The sequence below is a fragment of the Equus asinus genome, chromosome 3 (assembly GCF_041296235.1).
Source record: "Equus asinus isolate D_3611 breed Donkey chromosome 3, EquAss-T2T_v2, whole genome shotgun sequence".
Lineage (NCBI taxonomy): Eukaryota > Metazoa > Chordata > Mammalia > Perissodactyla > Equidae > Equus > Equus asinus.
Genome location: NC_091792.1, coordinates 15,191,118 through 15,214,460, shown reverse-complemented (window position 1 = coordinate 15,214,460; position 23,343 = coordinate 15,191,118). Strand labels below are relative to the sequence as shown.

General features: G+C 35.1%; 1 protein-coding gene across 1 annotated transcript in view; it reads right to left on the bottom strand.

The window, feature by feature from the left end:
* Positions 1 to 1,881: 1,881 nt before the first annotated feature.
* The window catches only part of ADAD1 (adenosine deaminase domain containing 1), a 48,497-nt gene continuing 27,035 nt past the window's right edge, over positions 1,882 to 23,343 (bottom strand). The window contains exons 9-11 of the mRNA XM_014845511.3: positions 16,085 to 16,322; positions 12,089 to 12,221; positions 1,882 to 2,400 (exon numbers count right to left, since the gene is read on the bottom strand). Of these exons, the coding sequence (XP_014700997.1) occupies positions 2,287 to 2,400; positions 12,089 to 12,221; positions 16,085 to 16,322 (485 nt within the window). The 3' untranslated portion in view covers positions 1,882 to 2,286. The remainder of the gene's footprint in view (positions 2,401 to 12,088; positions 12,222 to 16,084; positions 16,323 to 23,343) is intronic.

The window sequence follows — 23,343 nt, the reverse complement described above, 5'->3', positions numbered from 1 at the left end:
TCCTTCAAGGGCTCCCTTCTGCACAACAAATTGAGAACACCGGCTAAATACAACTCTTAAGTTTTCCATCCAATGTTCTACACTCTGGCCTCAAACACTGTTAACACTTCCCCCTCTAATCTTTGCTTTACAATTTCCAACTAGAATGTATTCTCTCTCCCATTTCAGCCTCCAAAATTTTACCCATCCTTCAATGTCTGCCTCAGATAACAGAACCTTAGAGCTAAAAGAGGTCTTAAACTTAGATGCAACTAGTTTAGAGGGTTTTGAACAATTTCAGAAATTGAAGTCTGAATTTACAAGTTTTTCTTCAAGCAAAATATCTTGTACAATCCCAATACATAATACATAAAGGAGTTAACAAGCTTTGCTGCTTTTGATGAAGGGCAGCATGAAGCCCTATCAAGCTTCCTTCTCTGAACAAAGGGCAACCACCAGTATCAATTTCATCCTTACAAAGAAAAAAACTGAGCTAAGAGAGATTAAATGACTTATAACAGTCACAGTCATAAAGGTCAATGTTGTGTTTCATGTCCACCTCCTGCCCCTTCTACTAAATGATTGCCTTCTACTAAATGCCATCTCCTTTATATAGTCTCTCTTAATATTCCACCCTAGATATAATCTTTCCTTTCTCTAAACCAAAACACTACATGTAATTGAGCAGACATGATATATAGAGACTCAGTAACTATGTGTTGAAGAAATAAGTGGTACTCACTAGATTCCGTCTGTAAAACAGTTGGGTATATTTGCTGTATCTTACCCTTAAACCTGTAAATTTCTTGAGGAAGTAAATTAAATTGTCTTTTACAGATTCTCATGGCAGTGTCTAATACAGGGCCTTGTACTAGTTAGGCAAAACTTCTGGAGACAGATATTAACCACCTGGCGCTTTTCGTTATTTTATGTGTCAGCCAAAAGCAAAATACCCACAAATGTGAAGAGTCTTCAAGAGAAAGTAAAAGATCTTATCTTTTTCAAAGCTCAATTTACTATCAAAGGGAAGTAAAATAATACAAATAAAGGCTGGAAATTAGCTGTGGAAGGAAAGAAACTAAAAATATTTACCAAGGAAATACCACTTTAGAGAACTAAGCAATAAATATCACCTTACTGATGTAAATGGAACTTACTAATAGTATATTTATGTTGATCCATATGAAATTGCTCATATTTGACCCTTTTTAACCTACCAAAGAAATGGCAATTTCACGAGGTTAACCCTAATATTAATAAGTATAGTCTCCTCTACTGAAAGACACATAAGTCTTTCCAGAATGACTTCAATGTTCATCAACTAAAATCTACCATACTTTTTGAATAGACAAAAAACAAAACAAAACAAAAAAACCTTCATCCATCTCATCACAGATTATAATAGTTCATATGGAGGGATGTGAGACTTATAAATTTAATAAAGGTACAAGCTAAGAGGGACAAAGTCAAAATTTTACCTAAAGATATATATTCTAACTAAACAGTAACTAACTACACTTTCTCTTTTCATCTAATCACTGTGTAAATAAGAATAAAGCTAAGTAGTCTTTTATTGATCTATTATTAGAAATATGTACTATTCTAAAGTATAAAGGATTAAATAAAATTTGGGTAGATCTTATAGGACACTTGAAACGGGCAATCCTATTTAAAGTATTTATGATCATATTCTATTATCAGAATAATTTATCAAATTATTCCCTAACATGGTTAACATTTTTCTGCACTTATATGTGCAGTTAGCATTCATGAACTTCTCTGACATGAGAAATGATGTTTTACTTACTGTTTATTTCCTATCACATAGCATGGTGACTGGCAAATATTAGGCACTCAAACATCTGTTGAATTAATCAACAAATGAGTAAGAATTGTTATTTGTACTCTTGGATTCTAATTTTTAATTTAAAAAAGAATCGTAAGTGAGATACCAGGACACAATGTTGACTATCTTTACTGTATGGATAGCTTTAAAGCAAAAACTTAAAAAAAAATGAATTCTCTTTTAAACTACAAAAAGGGTAATGGCCTTATAATGTCTGCAAAAATAAATACAAAATTGCTACATAATGAATAAGGTAATTATTTTCCAAAAAATATTTTAAAAACCCTAATGTTTCAATGTAAATTGACATAAATATTTACAAATTTTCAGCAATCTCTGGACACTGTTGTTTTAAGACACTAATTTTGAAAGCTGAAAACCAACAATATTTTTAAAACATTTTTACTAGTCAAAACACACCAAAAAATAAGATTTTTTAATGAGACAGTGGATTGCCTAATTCACATACTAAATTGCTCTATACAGGGAGATTTCACAATCCAGGAGCCATAGCCATGTTGCTGCAAGTAAGATTTCAACAAAGTTTTAGCTTCTTGATATGATCCAGACATACACTGCAGAAAGGAAAAAAATGGAATTACAGAATATAGACAGAATTTGGCTTATGAAAAGTAAGTAGTTCTAATCTTGTTTCTTTAGTTTCACATTTTAAAAATTAATGAAAATCTTCTTGAATTCCTATTTTTTCTCAAAAATAAACTGTCCTTCCCAACATTCCTAAAAGACAATTTTTCTTCTTTTTTAACATTTTTAATGAAAAGAGTAATCATACTCCTTACAGAAAACTTGAAAAATAGAGAAACTATAAAGGAGGAAATAAAAATCACCTGTAATTCCCAAACCATAGATAACCACCATTAATATTTTGGCTTATTTCATTTTTTATAAATGAACATACTGATGAACTTACAAAAACAGTTTTATTGAGGCATAATTTACACACCATAAATTCACCCACTTTAAGTATAGAGTTTTATGTTTTTTAGTAAATTTATACAGGTATGCAACCATTGCCACAGTCCAGTTACAAAACAATTCCATCGTCTGCAAAAAGTTCCACTTGATTGTACATTTGCAATCAATCTGTATTCCTGGCCCCAGCCTCAGGCAACCACATTAATCTACTTTCTGTCTCCAGAGTTTTGCTTTTTTGAAAAATTTCACATAAATTGATTAACATACCATGTATTCTGTCAGGCTTTTTTCAGCTAGCATAATGTTTTCAGATTCATTCATGTTGTTTCATGTATCAGTAGTCTGCTCCTTTTTATTGGTGATTAGTATTCCAATGTATGGATATATCACATTGTTTATGCATTCACAAGTTGATGAACATCTGAATTTTCTCCAGTTCTTGGCTATTATTAATAATGCTCCTGTAAACATTTATGTATAAGTCTTGTGTGAACATAAGTTTGTTTCTCCTGGATAGATACCCAGGAAGTACTGAATCACATGGTAAGGTAAGAAACTGCCAAACTGTTTTCAAAAGTGATTGTATCGTTTTACATTCCTGTCAGTAGTGCAAAAGGTTTCCAGTTTCTCCACAATATCTAGTCTGGTAAGTCTTGGATTTTAGTGGGTGTGCAGTGGTATCTCATTGTGGTTTGACTTTGCATTTCCCTAATGACTGAGACTGAGCATCTTTTATACGTGTATTTGCCATTTGTACATATTCTTTTACATACTTTAAAGAACTGGGTTGTTTGCCCTCTTTTTATTAAGTTGTAAGAGTTCTTTATATGTTCTAGATCCAAGACTTTTGTCAGATGTAAAACTTTGCAAGTTTTTTCCTTCCGGTCTGTAGCTTGTATTTTCATTTTCTTAATGATGACTTTTGAAAGGCAAGGTTTAAATTTTGGAGTCTGAACGATCAATTTTTTCTTTTACGGATTGTGCTTTTGGTGTCATATCTAAGAAAATTTTCCCTAACCTAAGAATACAAACATTTTCTCACGTTTTCTTTGGAAGTTTTATAGTTTTAGGTCTTTTAGATCTACGATCCATTTTGAGTTAATTTTTTTGTATAACTGATCTAAGTCTAAGTTAAGCACTAAGTCCAGCACCATCTGCTGAAAAGACTAATCTTTCTCCCATTAAATTACTTTGGCACCTTTGTATAAAATCAATTGACTATAAGTAAGTGGGTTTATTTCTGGACTCTTATTCTGATTCCATTGACCTATGTCACTCGTTACATCAAAACACTGTGTTGATTACTGTAGCTTTATGACAAGTTTTGAAACTATGTAGAGTAAGTCTACCAATTCTGTTCTTTTTTAAAAATTGTTTTGGTTCTTCTCTGTCCCTTGGATTTACATATCGATTTTAGAATCAGCTTGTCAATTTCTACACAAAAGCTTGGGGGGATTTTGACAGAATTTGCATTGAATCCATTGATTAATTTCAAGAGAAGTGACATCCTAACAATACTGAGTTTTCCAAAGCATGAAATGGTACATCTCTCCATTTAACTAGTTTTCTTCACTTTCTTTCAGCAATGTTTCATCACTTTCAGTGTATAGGTCTTACACTTCTTTTATTAAATTTATTCCTAAGTATTTTTTTATGCTCCTGTGAATGAAATTGTTTCCTCAACTTTATTTTTGGAGTGTTCGGTCCTAGTATATAGATACACAATTTATTATTCCATATTGTTCTTATCTCGTGTGCTACATTCACATGATATAATTGTTTTTGGTAGATTCCACAGGATATTTTAGATACAAGATTACATCATTTAGAAATAAGAAAGTTTTTCTTCTTTCTTTCCAGTCTGAATGCCTTTCCTTCTTTTTCTTGCCTTGCTGCACCGGCTAGGAGCTACAGAACAATGTTGAATAGAAGTGGTGGGAGGAGACGTTATTGCTTTCTTCTCCAATCTTGGTGGGGAAGGGGGTGAGAAGTGTGATGTCAACAGTTGATGCCTTTATCAGGTTGAGGAAGTTCACTTTTCTTTCTTTTTTGTTCACCATTTTTATCGTGAATAGGTGTTGGATTTTGTCAAATGCATTCTGGACATCTTTTAAGATACATATGTGGGTTTTGAACTGGAACCTATTCATATGTTTACATCAAATAATTTTCTGATGTTGAATTAACCTTGCATTCCTGAAATAAACCTTTTGGTGAGGGGTATATAATCTTTTTGTATGCTGCTGGATTTGGTTTTGTCAATATCTTGTAAGAATTTTTGCATTTATGTTCCTGAGAGATACTGGTTTGTAGTTTAGTTTTCTTTTTTTTTTTTTTGCTGAGGAAGATCTGCCCTGAGCCAACATCTACGCCAATCTTCCTCTATTTTTAAGTATGTGGGCCACCAGCACAGCATGGCTGCTAACAGAGCAGTATAGGTCTATGCCCAGGAAGAGAACCTGGGCCTCCAAAGTGGAACGTGCTGAATTTAACCACTAGGCCACCAGGACTGGCCCTGTAGTTTTCACTTCTTCTATGTTTTTGTCCAGTTTCGTCCTTGTATCAGGGTTATACTGGCCTTGCAAAATGAGATGAAAAGTGTTCTCTCCTCCTCTATTTTATGAAAGAGCTTTCACATGATTTGTATTTTTTTTTGCTTGTATGTTGGTAGAATTCACCAGTGGAGCCATATATACACTCGCTCTTTAGGGAAAGAATTTTAACTAAGAATTCAATTTCTTTAGTTCAATTTGGATTTTCTATTTAGTCAGTTTATGTAATTTATGCCTTTCTAGGAATGTGTCCATTTCATCTAATCTGTTGACAAAAGGTTGCTCATAATATTTCCTTAGAATTATTTTAGCTCTTTGGGGTCTGCAGTGATGACCCTTCTTTCATTCATTTCTCATTTTTTTCTCAGTCTAAAGGATTATCAATTTTGTTTTTTTTCCCAATATACCAACTTTTGATTTTGTTGATTTTTTCCCTATTTCATTGATTTCTACCCCATTCTATATTTCTTCCCACCTACTTTTGTTTTAATTTACTCTTCTAACTTTTTGAGGTGGAAGTTCAAATAACTGATTTTATGATTCTCTTACTAATATAAGCATTTAAAGCTATAAATTTCTAGGCACTTCTTAATTATATTTCATAAATTTTAATATGTTGTATTTTCATTTCAGTTCAAGATATTTCTTATTTCCCTTATAATTTCTTCTTTGGCTCATGGGTTATTCAGAGGTCAAGTTAATTCAGAGGAAATTAACTTAATCATTTATATAATGATTTCCCAGATTTCATTCTATTGTTGATTCCTAATTCCATAATCATTAGAACATACTTTGTATGATTTTAATCTTTTTAAACTTACTAAGACTTGCTTTACAGCCTATATGGTCCATACTGGAGAATGCTCCTTATATACTTGAAAAGAATATATATTCTGCTGTTGTGCAGTGGGTTCTCTATAGGTCCATTTGGTTTGGTTGGTTGGTAGAGTTAGTTAAGCCTTCTATATTCTTACTAGTTTTCTGTCTAGTTGTACTATCAATTACTGAGGGAGGAGTATTAAAACACCCAACTATAATAACAGAATTGTCCATTTCACTTTTCAATTCTGTCAGTTTTTGCTTCCATATTTTGGGGCTCTGTTGTTACACCCAAACATATGTAATTGTTACACGTTCCTGATGTATTAACCTTTTTACCAGTATAAAATGTTGCTCTGATATTTCATCTTAATGTACATTTGTTAGATATTAATATAAACACTCCAGCTCTCTTATTGCTACTGATTGCAGGTTATGTCTTTTTTTCATCCTTTTATTTTCAGTCTATTTGTGTATGTGAATTTAAAGTGTCTCTTGCGGACAGCAAATAGTTGGATCTTTCTTCTTTACCCAATCTCTGCCTTTCTCTGGAGCATTTGGTCTACTCAAATTAAATATAATTATTGCTATAGTGGATTTATGTCTGCCATTTCACTATTTTCCAAGTCCCATGTCTTTTACTTTTCTGCTTCTTCTTTATTGCCTTTTAAAAACTGCATTTTTAGTACACCATTTTAATTTCTCTGGTGAAACTTCATCCATAATTTTCCAGTTATTTTCTTCACAGTTACTTTAGGAATTATAATATGGCTCTTTATCTTTTCATATTCTACTTCAGATTCATATTGACTTAACTCTGGTAAAATACAGAAACTTTGTCTCAATCCTGATACATTTCTTTCCCTATCCTTTGTTATATTATTGCCATTTATACTGTATCCATGTTACAAAATCAATAATAAAGTGTTAAAATTGTTTAAAACAGCTTCTAAAAAATAGAAAAAATACAGATGTCTTTTATATTTACCCACATAATTATCACTTTCGGGATTCTTTATTCCTTCCTTGTAGACTGGTTATCATATGGTATAATTTCTTCCAAGCCTCAGGGACTTCCTCTGAAATTCCTTTTATGGAAGTTCTAACAAATTTTACTGCCTACTTGGGAACTTTTTATTTTTGAAGGATTATTTTGCTGGCTATAGAATTCTTGATTTCCAGGTTTTTTCTTTCAGTACTTTGAACACGTGATTTCACTGCATTTTGGTCTCCATTGTTTCCTTTTTAACAGCTTTGTTGAGCTATAATTCACATATCATAAAATTCACCCTTTTATGGGCCAGCACTGTGGCCGAGTGGTTAAGTTCGCATGCTCTGTCTTGGCAGCCCAGGGTTTTCCCCAGTTCAGATCCTGGGTGTGGATAATGGCACTACTCATCAGGCCATGATGAGGCAGCATCCCACATAGCACAACCAGAGGCACTCACAACTAGAATGTACAACTGTATACCAGGGGGCTTTAGAGAGTGGCAGAAAATGTCAGCTCAGGTGCCAATATTTAAAAAATTTTTCTTAAAAATACCCTTTCAAAGTGTACAATTCAATGACTTTTAGTATATTTGCAAAGTTACACAACCATTACCACTAATTTAAGAACTTTTTCATCACCCCAAAAAGGAATCCTGTACCCATCAGCAGTCACTTCATTCTCTCCTAGACCCAGACCCTGGAAACCACTAATCTACTTTCTGTCTCTACGAATGTGCCTATTCTGGACATTTCACATAAATGGAATCATACAATATGTGGACTTTTGCGTCTGGCTTCTTTCACTTAACACGTTTTCAATGCTGATCATGTTGCAGAATGTATCAGAACGTCATTCCCTTTTATGGATGAATGGCAGTCCACTGTATGGATAATTTGTTTATCCATTCATCAGATCATGAACATTTGGATTGTTTCCACCTTTTGTATATTATGAATACTGCTGCTATGAACATTTACGTACAAGTTTTAGTGTAGGTACATGTTTTCAATTCTCTTGTGCATATACCTAGGAGTGGAATTCCTAGGTCACAGAATAACTCATTATATGTAACTTTTTGAAGAACTGTTAAAATTGTTTTCCAACGCAGCTGCACCATTTTACATTCCCACCAGCAATGTATGATGGTTCCATTTTCTTTACATCCTTGACAACATTTGTCAATATCATTCTTTTTTATTATAGCTATATCTTAGTGTGTGTAAAATAGTATATCACTGTGGTTTGCATTTACATTTTCCTAATGACTAATGATGTTGAATACATTTTTATATGCTTATTGGCCATCTGCATATCTTCTTTGTTGAAATGTCTACTCAAATCCTTTGCTCATTTTAAAAACTGGGTCATCTGTCTTTTTATTATTTTGTTGCAAGAGGTCTTCATACATTCTGGATACCAGTCCCTTATTAGATATATGACTTGCAAAGATTTTCTTGCTTTTCTTTTTCTTAAAGATTTTATTTTTTCTTTTTTCTCCCCAAAGCCCCCTGTACATAGCTGTAGATTTTTAGTTGCACATCCTTCTAGCTGTGGCATGTGGGATGCCACCTCAGCATGGCCTGATGAGTGGTGCCATGTCTGCGCCCAGGATCCAAACCGGTGAAACCCTGGGCCACCGAAGCAGAGTGCAGGAACTTAACCACTCAGCCACGGGGCCAGCCCCTTGTTCATGATTTTTGAAATGCAAAAGTTTTAATTTTAATGAAGTCTAAAATATTTTTGTCTCTTAAGGATTGTGTTTTTGGTATCAGACTTAAGAAACCTTTCTCTAACTTAATAGTATAGTTATACATCACTTAACAAGAGGGATACATTCTGGGAAATGCATTGTTAGGTGATTTAGTTGTTGTGTGAATATCACAGAGCATTATCTGAACAACTTAGATGGTATAGTCTACTACACACCTAGGCTATAGAGTACTAATCTTTGGGACCACCATTGTATATGTGGTCCATCATTGTCCAAAGCTTTGTTATGCAGTATACAGCTGTACAAATATTTTCTCCTATGTTTTCTCCTGAGAGTTTTATAATTTTAGCTCTTACACAGGTCTATAATAGATTTGGAGTTAATTTTTGTATATCGTATGAGGTAGAGGTCCAAGTTTATTCTTTTCCATGTAGTCACCCAGTTGTCCCAGGACTATGTGTTGAAAAGACCATTTTTTTTCCCACTGAATGATCTTTGCACTCGTTAAAAATCAATTGATCATAAATGCCAGGGTTTATTTCTGGACTATCAATTATACTTCATTGATCTATGTTTATCTTTAAGCCACTATTACACTATCTTGATTACTATGGCTCTGTAGTAAGCCTTTAAATCAATAAGTGTGAATTCTCCAGCTTTGCTGTTCTTTTTCAAGATTGCTTCGGCTATTTGGGGTTGGCCTCCATTATTGCTAATGAGAATTCAGCCTTTAAATGTAGTGTTCTACGGTTGATAACTTTTTCCTCTTGCTTCTTTCAGGATTTCCTCTTTATCTTGGTCTTAAGCAGGTTGACTACGATGTATCCAGGTGTGGATACTTCTTTATTTTTTTTTTCCTTGGGGTTTGCTGAGTTTCCTGGATCTGTTAATGTTTTTCACCAAACTTGGGGATTTTTCAGTCATTATTTCTTCAAATATTTTCCCTGACCCTTTTTCTCTCTCCTTTCCTGCTAGGATTCCTAGTACACATATGTTGGTTCACTTAATATTGTTCCACAAATCTCTGAGGCTCTGTTCATTTTTCTTCAAACTGTTTTCATTCTGTACTTTAACATAATAATTTCTATTGATAATATCTTCAAAGGTCACTGATTTTTTCTGTTATCTCAAATGTGCTGTTAAGTGCATCTAGAGAATTTTTCATTTCGGTTATTATATATTGTTTCAACCCAAAGTATTCAATTGGTTCTTTTCTTTGTAGTTTCTATTTCTCTATTGAGAACGCATATTTAATAACACATTTTTATATTTTTCTTTAATTCTTTGAACATATTTATAATTAGCTGCTTTTAAGTCTTTGCTATATTCAACATTTGGATCCATTAAAAACCAGTTTCTACTGATTGTTATTTTTCCTGAGTATAGGTTACACTTTCCTGCTTTTTACATATCCTATAACCTCTGGTTGAAACTTAAGACTTTTTCGATAATATATTGCAGCAACTCTGGACTCTGTTTTATTTTTCTAAGGTTGTAGTTTTTAAAAACTTAGCGTGCTTACATTATGAGATCTGTTTTCCCCATGGTGTGCGGCTGCTGTTTTCTCTTCCCAGTTTTTTACTCTTCTTTTTATGTTTTAGCCTGGCTTCCTATGGGTACCCTGTATCTGCACTGCTTATTGATAAACAAATTATTTCCACAGACACTGTGCTCAAACACCTGGAAGCTGTAGGGCTCCCAGCTTCTGATCAATGTGTGTGTGTGTGTGTGTGCGCGCAGGGGAGTGTGCTTAATGGTGCAGACAGTTCACTTTCACACCTTCACTCTTTACTAGATTCTCTTGGGTCTTCCTTGTACATGAGTGTAGTTTCTGTCAGGGATATGCAAAGAATTTGTCTCAGCCCTTTCATTTCCAAACTCTACCTGTTAAGTTACGAGTTGATCCACCACTTGCCCCAAGCAGGACTGCAATGTTGGGCCAGCAAAGTTACAGATTTTCCCCATTTGTTCCCCAGGTTTGCCACTTTTAGTTGACAAAGATGCAAATTTTTCATCCTTTGCCCCAAATCAAGTCCAGCCCCCTCTGGCAGCAAATCTGTGTTTGGTGGCATGCTCACTCCGGTAAAACTACAGTTCTTGCCATTCAAACTAGCAGCAACGAAGGAGAGAGAATAGGAACTCCCTCGGGCAAAGATCCACAAACTCCTACTGTTCTTACCTGAAGTTCTAGCAGTTTTTCAAAAATATACACTTTTCAATGTGTTTTCTGCCTTTAGTAAATTTCCAGAATTGAGAAAAGGTGGTTTTTTGACAATTTTGTCCAGTGTTATACTTGTTTTTATAGAGATGATTTGCAACCTCAAAGAGCTGCCAAAACCAGAAACTGTCTAGATAAGCTTTTATACTCAAAAATGTGTTTACATACACACACACCTGTAGTTAATACAGTTGCTTTACAGGTTGGGATTACACAGTTTGAGTATTAAGATATGTGTGAAATTAAGAGACTTTCACACAATACTCTATCATTACTGAAACTGAAATTATGTTATCAGAAACCATTTGCATTTAATATTTAATAACTTGATAAAATGGTTCATGTCACATTTTGTCGTATGAAAAAAGCAGGTTAAAAATGTATCCATTATGATCTTAATATTTTAAAATATATATGCACAAAAATATACACTCATACATGACAAGAAACTGAAATAAAATGCTTACATTAAAAGACTAATAAGGGTTATATTTGAATAGCAGGTGGAATAACCAATAATATTCTTCCTCTTATTTTAAAAAAATTGCCAAATTCTCTACTTAAGCATGCATTATGTTAGTAATACTAAAAAAGAATAAATATTTTTAAAGAGAGAAAAAGGCTATCTATATCACCTACTTAGGCTCAAATCACATGCTGAAATTCAAGCTGTTTCACAATTAATTCATATGGATAGCTTAAAGTATTATTACAGAATGCATGACTTCTATAGTTAGCATAGTTAATATCATATACAGAAAAAGTTTTATTACCATCTTGTTCTTCTGGGTGCGACAGCAGGTTTTGAGCAATACTATCAAACTAAGTACACACCATACTGAGGTAGCTACTTTAAGTGTTGACATTTATTTATATAACCAATTTCTGGCATATTCATTTAAAAATTAATTTTACCACTACATGGCACTATCTTATATTCAGGAACTATTCAACTTTTGGTATGTATCATCATCAGAAGTACCACATTATCGTTGTCTTAAATTTTATGATCAACTCTATTCCTTTAAGGACTTACCTTAGCTGCATGATATGTACTAGCTTCAAGTAAATCTTCTTTTTTAGCTTCTTTGGCAAGCAGATTAAATCGATTTAACATTGCAGCCTTACAAAGCCGACTTGCCATTGACATACCACTTTTAAATGGGGAACTAAACCAGAAAAGAATGAAACATTCACTAATCATTATTCAATGATTTATGCTGGAAGTTGCAAGGATTAAAATCAACAAACAATACTTCTACCAGGGACTGACTGGAAGAGGGCACAGAAATATTTTCTGGGATGATGAAAATGCCCAACATTTTGACTGAAGTGGTAGTTACAGAGGTATATACATATATCATAACTCAAGAAATTGTACAATGTATTCAACTGTATGCAAATTTTAACTCACTAGAAAAAGTAAAATATATACACCTCACCACCCTTCATATATGCATGTGTGTATGTATGCATACATAGATATATACTACTTCTATGTTTTTAATAAAAGTGGGTCCACAGATGAAGAACTTTTTTGCTACTGTACCTCTTTCCCTTCATTATACCTTTTTATTAGTTTGGCAATTACAAACATTGCCAAAATCCTTCAATTCTGTCTCCATCCTCTTTACAACGTGACTTTTCATATTCTCCCCATCAATAACTGCGGTTGATGTTCCCTCTCCTTGAATTTGGACTGGCTTTGTGACTTGTTTCGGCTAACAGAACAATGTGCTAGTTCTGAGCCTCAGGCTCAAGAAGCTTTGTGTTCTCATTCTCTTACCTCACCTTTGCTATGTGAGCTAGCTGGGACTAGTCTACTAGATGACGGGAGAACATGTGGACCAGAGCCCAGCTGTCTCTCTAAGATCAGCCAAGCTGACCTTCGGCTGAATCCCGACACAGGGGGGAGCCCAACCAAATCCAGCACAGTTGACCCAAGGACTTGTGAGCAGTAATAAAGGGTTGTTTTGAGCCACTAAATTTTTTGTATTTTTTTTTTCTTTTTTGAGGAAGATTAGCTTTGAGCTAACAGCCGCTGCCAATCCTCCTCTTTTTGCTGAGGAAGACGTGCCCTGAGCTAACATCCATGCCCATCTTCCTCTACTTTATATGTGGGATGGCTGCCACAGCATAGCTTGATAAGCGGTGTGTAGGTTCGAGCCAGGATCCGAACTGGGGAACCGTGGGCCAGCGAAGCAGTGTGTGCGAACTTAACTGCTTTGCTTCTGGGGCAGCCCCATTAAGCCACTAAGTGTTGAGGTAGTTTATATGCAGCAATAGAGTTAACACACATTCCTGTGTATGAAGCCTACTGATCTCTATATATTAATTTTCCACCATGATACCTTTTGTTGTGGTAGTTTTTCAGATGATTCTTTTGGGTTTTTCTGGTATAAAATGATACCATATGCAGAGAGTGGTAATTTTACCTCCTCCTTTCCAATATTTTATATCTCTCATTTCTTTCATCTAAATGCATTAAGTAAAGTGTCAAATAACAGTAAACAATCATGTCTCGTTTTGGATGTTAGTGGAAAGGCCTCTAGATTTCATCATCAATCATGATAATACTTTTAGAGTAATAAAGATACATTTTATCCTTAACAAAAATATCTAAATATTCCTTTTCTACTGAGTATCCTTATTAGAATAGCTGTAGAGAGGTACTATGTGCCTTCTTAGAATTTACAGAGATGAATATATGGTGTTTTCCCTATACCAACTGATATGACAAATTACATCATTGAGAGTTTCTAATCTGGTATTATTTCTATGTTACTATCCTCACATTCCTATTATTTTAAAGTACTGGTAGATTCTGCTCCCTAATATTTTATTGAGCAATTTTGCTTGGATATAAAAGTGAGCTTGGTCTGTAACTTTTGGGGAGGGGCAACAATCTTCTATCAAGTTTAAGTATCAATGATACACTTGCTTCATAAAAGCATTTGGATGTTTTCCATCTTTTTAGATAGCATTGGAAGTTTCTGCTATTTAAAGGTTTATAAAATTCCTCTGAACCATCTCAGAATGGTACTTTGAGAAAGAGGGCACTTTCTTGATAATTTTCTCATGAAAGTAATCTGTTTAGATTTTTCCCTCTTCTATACCAGTTTTAGAAATTTTTTTTCTAGAAATTTATGATTTAATCCAGGTTTTCAAACAATATTTGCATGGCTGAGCAAAGAAGTTTCTTATGATTCTTTTAATTTTTTCTGTTTCTGAGTAATGACTCCCTTATCATTTATTATATGAGATTAGCTAGTGATATTTTTTCGCAGAATTAGCTTTTTATGGTTACTTTTAACTTTTTTTAGCTCTTTAATTTACATTTCTAGTTTTATTAATTTCTTCATTCTGCCTAATTTATTTCCATTATTTGTTGATATAAGCATTTTAAAAATTGATTTTTCCATTCAGCTTTGTTTTAGCTGTATTTCTTACAAGTTCTGACATGTAATGCTTTCAATATCTTTGTTTTCTAAATATTATGCAATTTCATTTTGTATTTCCCCTTTGGGTCAAAAGTTAGAGAACTTTTTTCCCTAGTAAAAGAAGTTTCTACTATTCTGATTTTGTTACAGTTTTATTGCACCACACTCAGAAAATACCGCGCACATTGTTTCTATGTTATAAAATTTGAGATTTTCTTTGTGGCCTAACAGATGGTCAGTTTTTGTCAACATTCTGTAAGTTCTTGAAAAGTAGGTTTATTTTATATTTTTACGGTGCAGAGTTTTAAATAATCAAATCCACCTTACTATTATTTAAAACTGCTATATTCTTGCTTATTGTTTTGTCTACTTGACCTACCATGAAATGAAAGAGGTGCATTACTGTTTCAACTAGCAGTCAATTCCTATTTTTCCTCTTATCTTCCATTTCTCCTTTATGAATGTTGATACTATGTTGTTCGTTGCACAGATATTCATAACTGTTCTGTCTTGTGAATTACACTTTATATTGCTAAAGTGTCCTATGCCTTACGTGATGTTTTGGGGCTGAATTACACCTTGTCTAATATTTATATCACAATCATTTTGTTTGTAATCACCTGGAAAGCATCTAGCCATAAGAAATGAGTTAAGCTCATTTTATATTTATTAATTTCATCTCTGTTTTGCTATTATGTTTTCAGTAAACAGTTTTTTATTCTTTCACAGAATATGTTTTGTTATGTGTGAGTTAGTCTATTAACAGTGATATACTTCTTTATGCTGATTCAAAGCATAAATAGTATGATTCATCTTAGCTGAAATAATCAATAGCATGCTTGCCAAGCTCATACCAAGAAACTTTTGTATGTGGTCTTAATTTAAATCCATCTTCACAAAGAAAGCAAATTTAAGCATTTAAACTTTCATCATCATTCATTACTTCATTATAAATGTAGGTTCACACAAAAAGAAGAGTTTCAGTTTTACCTGATAATCAATAGCAGGGATATTACAAAGAAATGCGTAAAAGGCATAGTGTATTATGGTTAAGACCAAGGGCTTTGGAAATGAAATGTCCAGAAGAGAATCCTAATTGTGTCACTTACTACTTTGGTGACTTTAAGCAAGATATTTAACCTTAGTGTGAAACTCAGTTTCTTTATCTGTAAAAGAACAATACCACCTAACCTACAGGGTTACTATAAGAAGGCACTGTAACATAGTACAGTAGTTCTCACACTTAAGTGTTCATAAATAATACCTGGGAGACTCCAATGCTAATGGTCATGAAACGACACTTGGAGAAACATATGTTCTCGAGACTGATTTTGAACACTGGCTCCACCATTTACTATGTAATTTCAGTAAGTTACGTACCTTCTTCAGGCCTGTTTCCTTGTCAGGAAAAAAATTTTTTAAATTAGTACAATTCCTACAGCACAATTGCACTCAATTAGTGGTAACTATTATTACTGTTGTTCAGAATTCAAAAAACTGTATCCAAAGAAAGTTAGAATAAAAAAATTCTATTAAAATGTATTCTTTTCCTTAAGTAGTATGTGATTTTTAAAGAAATTAGTAATGCTAACCTTTTAGTGATCTTCCCACTTAGGCCATCCACAATCTCCAAAGAAATGTCCCCTTGTGCCCAATTTAGACTTAGGGATTTATACTCCAAGTTTGTCTGAAGTGAATATGCAGAAGGTACTAAACTAATATGAGGCCTGTTGACCAAGTAAAACATTGGAAGTTTTGAAGTGAGTGCATCATCAACACGTTGCTTGATAGCGATTTCTAAGCCTCTAGTATCACTGCAATTCCCATCACCTAGAAAGCAAAAACAAAACACTCAGAAGTTCAATATCAAGACTATATCAAAAGAAAAAAAGAACAGAAATAAATGATTGGAAATAGTCGAAAGCCCATTTCTTCATCCTTTATCTTGCAACCTTCCCCTTCCTACTTTTACTCTCTTAGCAGCTACTTCTATATTCTTTGCCAGAAGCAAGACAAGGTAATGACAATCAGAATTTCAATTCAAAAAAGAATCTTCTACGGAAAATAATGAATTGACATTCCAGTGAATAAAAGCAAAGAGCCAGAGCTGACCCAGAAAGAAACTGGTAGTTTTTAGAGGCTTCTGCCAGAGTAAATTGGCTCATTCTATCTTCATTTCTCAGACTACAGCAAAAAACCAGAACATAACACAGCAGATAAATGTGGCTGAGAAATAGTTGGTGAAAGTAAGTTATTTTCCTACATCTGAGGGCCACAAATTACAACTGTTCTAGTACCACAATGTTCCAGTTTCACAACACAAAGTAATTCAAAGAATGACCATTTCTGGTTAAAACTGTGGCCAATACCAAAAGCTTTGAGTTCTCAGTTAAAATAACTGTTGAAGAAGGGAGCTCAAAAAGATGCAATGTCATTATCATAAAATAATGGGCTGCATCAAACTTTAAAAAGAAGTTAGAGAACAGTCATTCCTATTTAAAAATTAATAATTCAAAATCAGTTCTCTTCCCTCCTTAGGAGAGTCAGAGGTTCTCACAATAAAAGAATCTTTATATACCATAAGACACATTTAACAAAGTTTTGTTTCTACACATCATTAGAATTGTTGAGACAGCTACTGAGCTTACATTTATCATGACTATTTGGGAACCAGAAAATGAGGTAAAAGAAGATGAGTTGCTTTTGACATCCTTTTTTCTAAGCATCCTTCGAATGTTCCAAATCAAGAGATATCAATAAGTGAAGGCTACTTATATTAAAGATATACTTGGGCACTGAAAAAAAGTTGGGAAGAAACAGGGTCTGTAGAATAGTCACTGTATCTATAATGAACAGAAGACATGGATTCAAAAGAAAATGTTACGTATTTATTACAAACTGTGTTATAGACTAAATGTGTCCCTATAAAATTCATATGCTGAAACCTAACCCCCACCGTGATGGTACTTGGAGGTGGGGCCTTTGCAAGGTGATTAGGTCATAATGGGATTGGTACCCTTATAAAAGAGACCCTCACCCCTTCTACCATATGAGGACACAGTGAGAAGACGGTCATCTGTGAACCAAGAAATGGGCCATGACTAGACCCTGAATCTGTCAGCATCTTGATCTTGGACCTCCCAGCTTCCAGAAATGTGAGAACTAAATGTTGTTTAAGCCACCCAGTCAATGGTATTTTTTTTGTAGCAACCCAGACAGACTAAGACATACTGTAGTAAGATAATGAGACACTGGTTGTGCCTAAAATAGCAAGACACATTTGGAAAAAGAAAAAAATCCTCCAAGTCAAAATCCATGTAAGATTTCTTAAACATCAAATTGTTTCACCTAGATGTTTTAATGGGGTAGTATAAAAGCTAATTTAATGAAAAAAATAAGTATATTAATATTTTCTTAAAAACTTTATTTTTGGCCTTTATATACGTATGCTTCTCTTGAGGCTAAACCTTGTTCCTGGAAAATTATATCTGTAAAATTATGTCATATAATTGGTAAATTTTTATTTGATTCATTCAAAATAATATGAAATAATAACATGAAAATCAAAGTTTAAAGTCAAAGGTTAAATCTAATCAAAGATTATAGCAGACCTGATCTGACAGGTTTTCACAGAGCAAAGATCTCAGGAGCTTAGTCCACCATAAGCGTAATCTAAGTCAACAGAAATGGTTGCTTTAACAGCTAATACAAACTAAGTCTGCATTAATAAAAATACAGTGTCTAGATCAAAGAATACAACATTATTAAAGAACTATACACTGGTCATACCAAATCTGGAACATCATAGTCTGAGGGATTACATTTTAACACCATCACCCACATACTACACAACATCTGCAGAAAACAAATTATGTTCCTGTGAAACACAACTGATGTCCGGACAGGAGAAGACATAAAAGGCAGGAAGCATCTTGTCTTTGTATTCCAAATCCTCATTCTGTATTTTATGCAAATGGTGCCCCTGAGAGTTACGTAATAGTGCACAGCCCCTAGCATACAGTAGGTGGCTCAATAAATACCCGATGAAAAAGGAATATAAAAGATTAGATTATCAGAGAGCAGTAATTACCAATCCTGGATATACATTAGAATCACTAGGGATTAAGATATTTAATACCAGTACCATTCCCATATTATTTTAAAAGCTTCTCAGGAGAGCCTAATGTGCAACAAGAGTAAAAAATAATAGATAAAATTTATTTTTCAAGTGTTCCAGGCAGCAGAATTAAGTAGAAAAATAAAAGCACTTTCAAAACTAAAACATGCTGACTCAAAGCATTTATTCATGGAACACTTACTGACCTCCTAGTACAAACCAGCTCAAGAGGAGGAAGGAAAAGCACCTGTTTCAGGAGTGTCAAGTTTAACAGACATAGCAGAGGTTCTAGTCACTGGCTATGCTCAAAGCTCTCAAAACTCAATTTAATACAAACAGCAGCGGCATGAGAAGTTACACAAACTGAGTTTGAATCCAGGCTCTCCCAAGAGGCAAACTGAATGATTTGGGGTAAGTATTTTGTTAAAATTCTGAACCTCACATTACTGATCTGAAAAAAAAATGGAAAGGAATGAATAACAGAATCTCTAAGGTTGTCAAATGCTTCTTAAAAGTCCCATGAACTATGTTTAAAATAGATTCCTTTACTAGGAGGAAATCACCATTTGGTATTCTCTACAATCCAACTGTACAATTCAAATGAGCATGCAAAAAGAACTCCTGGATGGAAATATCTCTGGACAAACACTGATGAAGTATTTAGACAGACGACCTTATCTTAATGGGATACTAAATTCACAAAATATACCTTAAAAAGCTTGAAAATGAATATAAGCCCAGCTATTTTTTAATATCCAAAGAATTTTTTCCCAGATTGCTCTGTATTATTTTCTATGCAAATAATAGTAAATGCCTTTTTAAATGCAAGCCTAAGAATTTTTCTTAAAAAAGAAAAAGAGTACTTCCATAAAATGACAAAATGAATATCTGAGAACATCTGTAGAAAAACTTGTTTCTGTAAACTTCTTGGAAAGTTAAATCAAGTCTTAAAATATAATACTCTCTCCATTTGTAACTGATCTATTAAATTAACTTAGGTTTTTAAGAATCAAAGAACTGCAAAAGATTTCACAAGACTTAAGAGTAAAGCGGACAAAGTCATTATCATCCAAGAATTAGATTTAATCTGTATTGTCACTCAGCACAGCATTAAGGGCAGCAACTTTCCTAAATGAGGAGGATTTTTTTTTTTAACTGAAGTTATTCAATTAATGGGATAGACTGCCTTTAAATCCTATACTCCACATTACTGGATGCTTTATCAGAAATGGTATAAATAAGAGTTTGTATATTAAGCAAGAAGCTGTACTAGATGACCAATGAAGTTCCAGGAACTCTTGAGATGTTTTTAGCTGTGCAAATCACATTCTTTTAGTGTACACACACTTTATATGAGTATTTCTCAAAGTGAGCCTTTCACGTCATCTGTATCAGAATGACCTGGTGGTACTCTTTTAAAATGTATGTTCCTGGGCCTCAAACCTCCTACCCCCCAACATAACAGTAAAGATCTTAAGAGGTCCAGAAATCTGGAGTTTTCACAAACAAACAGACTAAAATCGTTCAGGTTATACCAGACAGAACACCAATCAATTAGCTTTAGATGTGTCCCACAAAGATGTGAAGGAAGAGAGAAGAAGCAATTCTACAAAGTCTTACAGTGTTTTTATTGCTACCTAGCGCTCCCCCTGGGTAGGTATGAGATGACAGTCAAAATGATGAGATCTAATTTTTAAACCCCTGTTCCAAATCACTAAATACTAAATAATTTTAAAAGAATCAATATCTATCCATTTAAGAACTAAATACAGTATAGAGTTATGTCATGCAAATGACAAATTTTAAAATCTCTCTCTTCACAATACTCAAAGCAAGCCTGGCATGTTAAAGCATTGATTCTACAGAAAGCACAGATATTTCTTAGATACTTTATAGACATTTATCAAGAACAAAAATAACCTTTGCTAGCAGATTGAGAAAAGTGTGAAGTGTCTGAGAGAGAGCATCTGAAGTGACTAAAAGAAAACATGGTAAAAAAGAACTTTATTAACCAAATTAAATCTAAGAAATGTATCATCTATAAGAATATATATTTTGAAAAAGCAGAGTCAGAAATAATCACTTCTGAGAGTATGAGTAAACAGGCATTCTTATATATTGCTGGTGGGAGTGTGATTTGAAGGGTAACTTGGTAATATTTTTCAAAATTGCAAATGCATACATCTTCGACCTCCAATTCTATTTTCAGGAATTCACCTTACATACTTTTACATGTATGAATAACAAATGTAAAAAGGTCATTCACTGTAGCATTTTGGTAGCTGCAAAAGATTAGAAACAATCTAAAAATCCCATCAGGTCTTGTGTCAAGATGTCGGCGTAGGTAGACTCTGAACTCACCTCCGCCCATGAACACAACCAAGCTACAACTGTTCTTGGAACAATTACCCCTGAGAGAGAACTGAAAACTGGATAAAAAGAACCCCTGCATCAAGGGACAGCCCTGACTGAGGTGGAAGAGGCAGAAATTCCTTCTGGAGAGGAAAAAAGCCACCTTTGCAAGCCACAGCACTTCACAGCTTACCAGAAGCAACCCTAAGCTACACAGCCTTCCCTGGAGGAGCAGGGGACCCAAGCAAGGGAATGTTACCACTAAGAGCATCCTGCAGACTGTACAACTGAGATGAGTGTCATAATATCTGGCTTTGCTGGCTATTAACTACAACGGGGGACACCCCTAGAAAAGCTATTGGACATAAGTGGGCAAAAAACCCAGCTCTTAAAAGGCCCACACACAAATTCACCCATTTCAGAAAGCAACCTAAAACAACAAGAAAGGTGCACAGTCCTTTGGTGAAAAGAGACTCACTTGATAAGCTACTGGTGCATCTCAGTGAGAGGTAAGACCTTTCCAGGGACTGAGACACTGGTGGCAGCCATTATTGTGACCTAGTACAGGCGTGCTGACACAAATGCTGGCAGACACCACTGGAGTTCTTCCCCTGGCCTGTTAGCCCAGGGTCTGCTCCATCCACTAGAGCACTGATTTAATCCAGCTCAGCCAGGGCAGGCAGCCTGCTGTAGGGACTGGCCCCACCCAACAGCAAGCCCTCAGGCAACTTGTCAGCCTGCACAGACTGGGTGCCTCAATGCTCCGCAGGCAGGTGAGTGAGTCCACCTCTGTGGGGCAGGGCATGTGTGAGAAGTGGGTGGAGTGGGTGGGGCATTGGTGGAGTGTGTGGCGCTTCTGCAGTGGGGTGACTGGGTACACTCCAGGGGGTCAGGAAGTGTGCATGAGACAGGACTGTGTTGACGTGTATGTGGACCTGTGGAGGGTGCGGCTGATCAGTGACAGAAGACCTGTGCTTCACAAACAGCCACATAGGGGACCAGCCCCACCTTCCAAAGCCTGAAACAATTGGGTACTCCCATGCCTGGGGCCAGCTCCACTCAGCTGCAAGCCTGAGAGAGCTGACAACAGCCATGTAGGCCAGAGCCCTACAGCAATTGTAAGCCCCTGAGCCTAGGAACCGGCCACGCTGAGGGCCTACTCACTTAGAAAAACTTCAACAGGAATGTGCTATTAGACCTTGTAGCCAACAGTGTTGGGGCTCCCCAAACCTGATAAACTGACTAAAGGGTCCACAGCAGCCCCACACAACTGAGCATTACAACCAGCCAGCCAGGGGGACAGCCTACGTTCCTTAGACACCTGCAGCAAGAGCAACCCTGCCACAACAGAAGGATACATGTACCCACACAGGGGTCACTCTGGGAACATTTTGAACTAGTGATGAGAGGGAAGCATACTGCCGGGCCTTAAAAGGCATCTCTTACATAAGGTCCCTTCTCTAAGATCAGGAGACACAGCTGACCCACCTAATACATAGATATAAGCACAGAGAAAGAGGCAAAATGAGGAGGCAAAGGAATACGTTCCAAGTAAGGGAATGAACAGGACAAAATCCCAGAAAAAGAACGAGATGAAACAGAAATAATCTACCTGACAAAGAGGTCAAACAAAAAGTCATACAGATGCTCACTGATCTTGGGAGAAGAAGGGATGAACACAGTGAGAATGTCAACAAACAACCGGAAAATGTAAAAAAGAACCAATGAGAAACGAAGAATACTGGAAATGAAAAATTCACTACAGGGACTCAGTAGCAGAGTAGATGATACAGAAGAATGGATCAGCGAGCTGGACAAAAGACTAGAGGAAATCACTCAAGCTGAACAGATAAAAGAAAAAAGACTTAAAAAGAATGAGAATAGTCTAAGGGAACTCTGGGACAACATCAAGCACACTAACATTCGTATTATAGATGTCCCAGAAGCAGAAGAGAAAGACAAAGGGGCAGACAATCTATTTGAAGAAATAACAGCTGAAAAACTTTCCTAACCTAAGGAAATAAATATCTAAATACAGGAAGCACAGAGTGCACCAAACAAGATAAACCCAAAGAGGCCCACACCAAGAGACATTGTAAACAAAATGTCCAAAATTAAAGATAAAGAGAGAATCCTAAAAGCCACGAGAGAAAGGCAACAAGTGACATACAAAGGAAACCCCATAAGGCTATCAGCTGACTTCTCAGCCAAAACCTTATAGGCTAGAAAGGTGTGGCACGCTATATTTAAAATGCTGAAAGGAAAAAACCTACAGTCAAGAATACCCTACCCAGCAAGGTTATCATTCAGAATGGAAGGAGAGATATCACAGAAAAGCAAAAATGAAAGGAGTTTAGCACCAAGAAACCAGTTTTACATGAA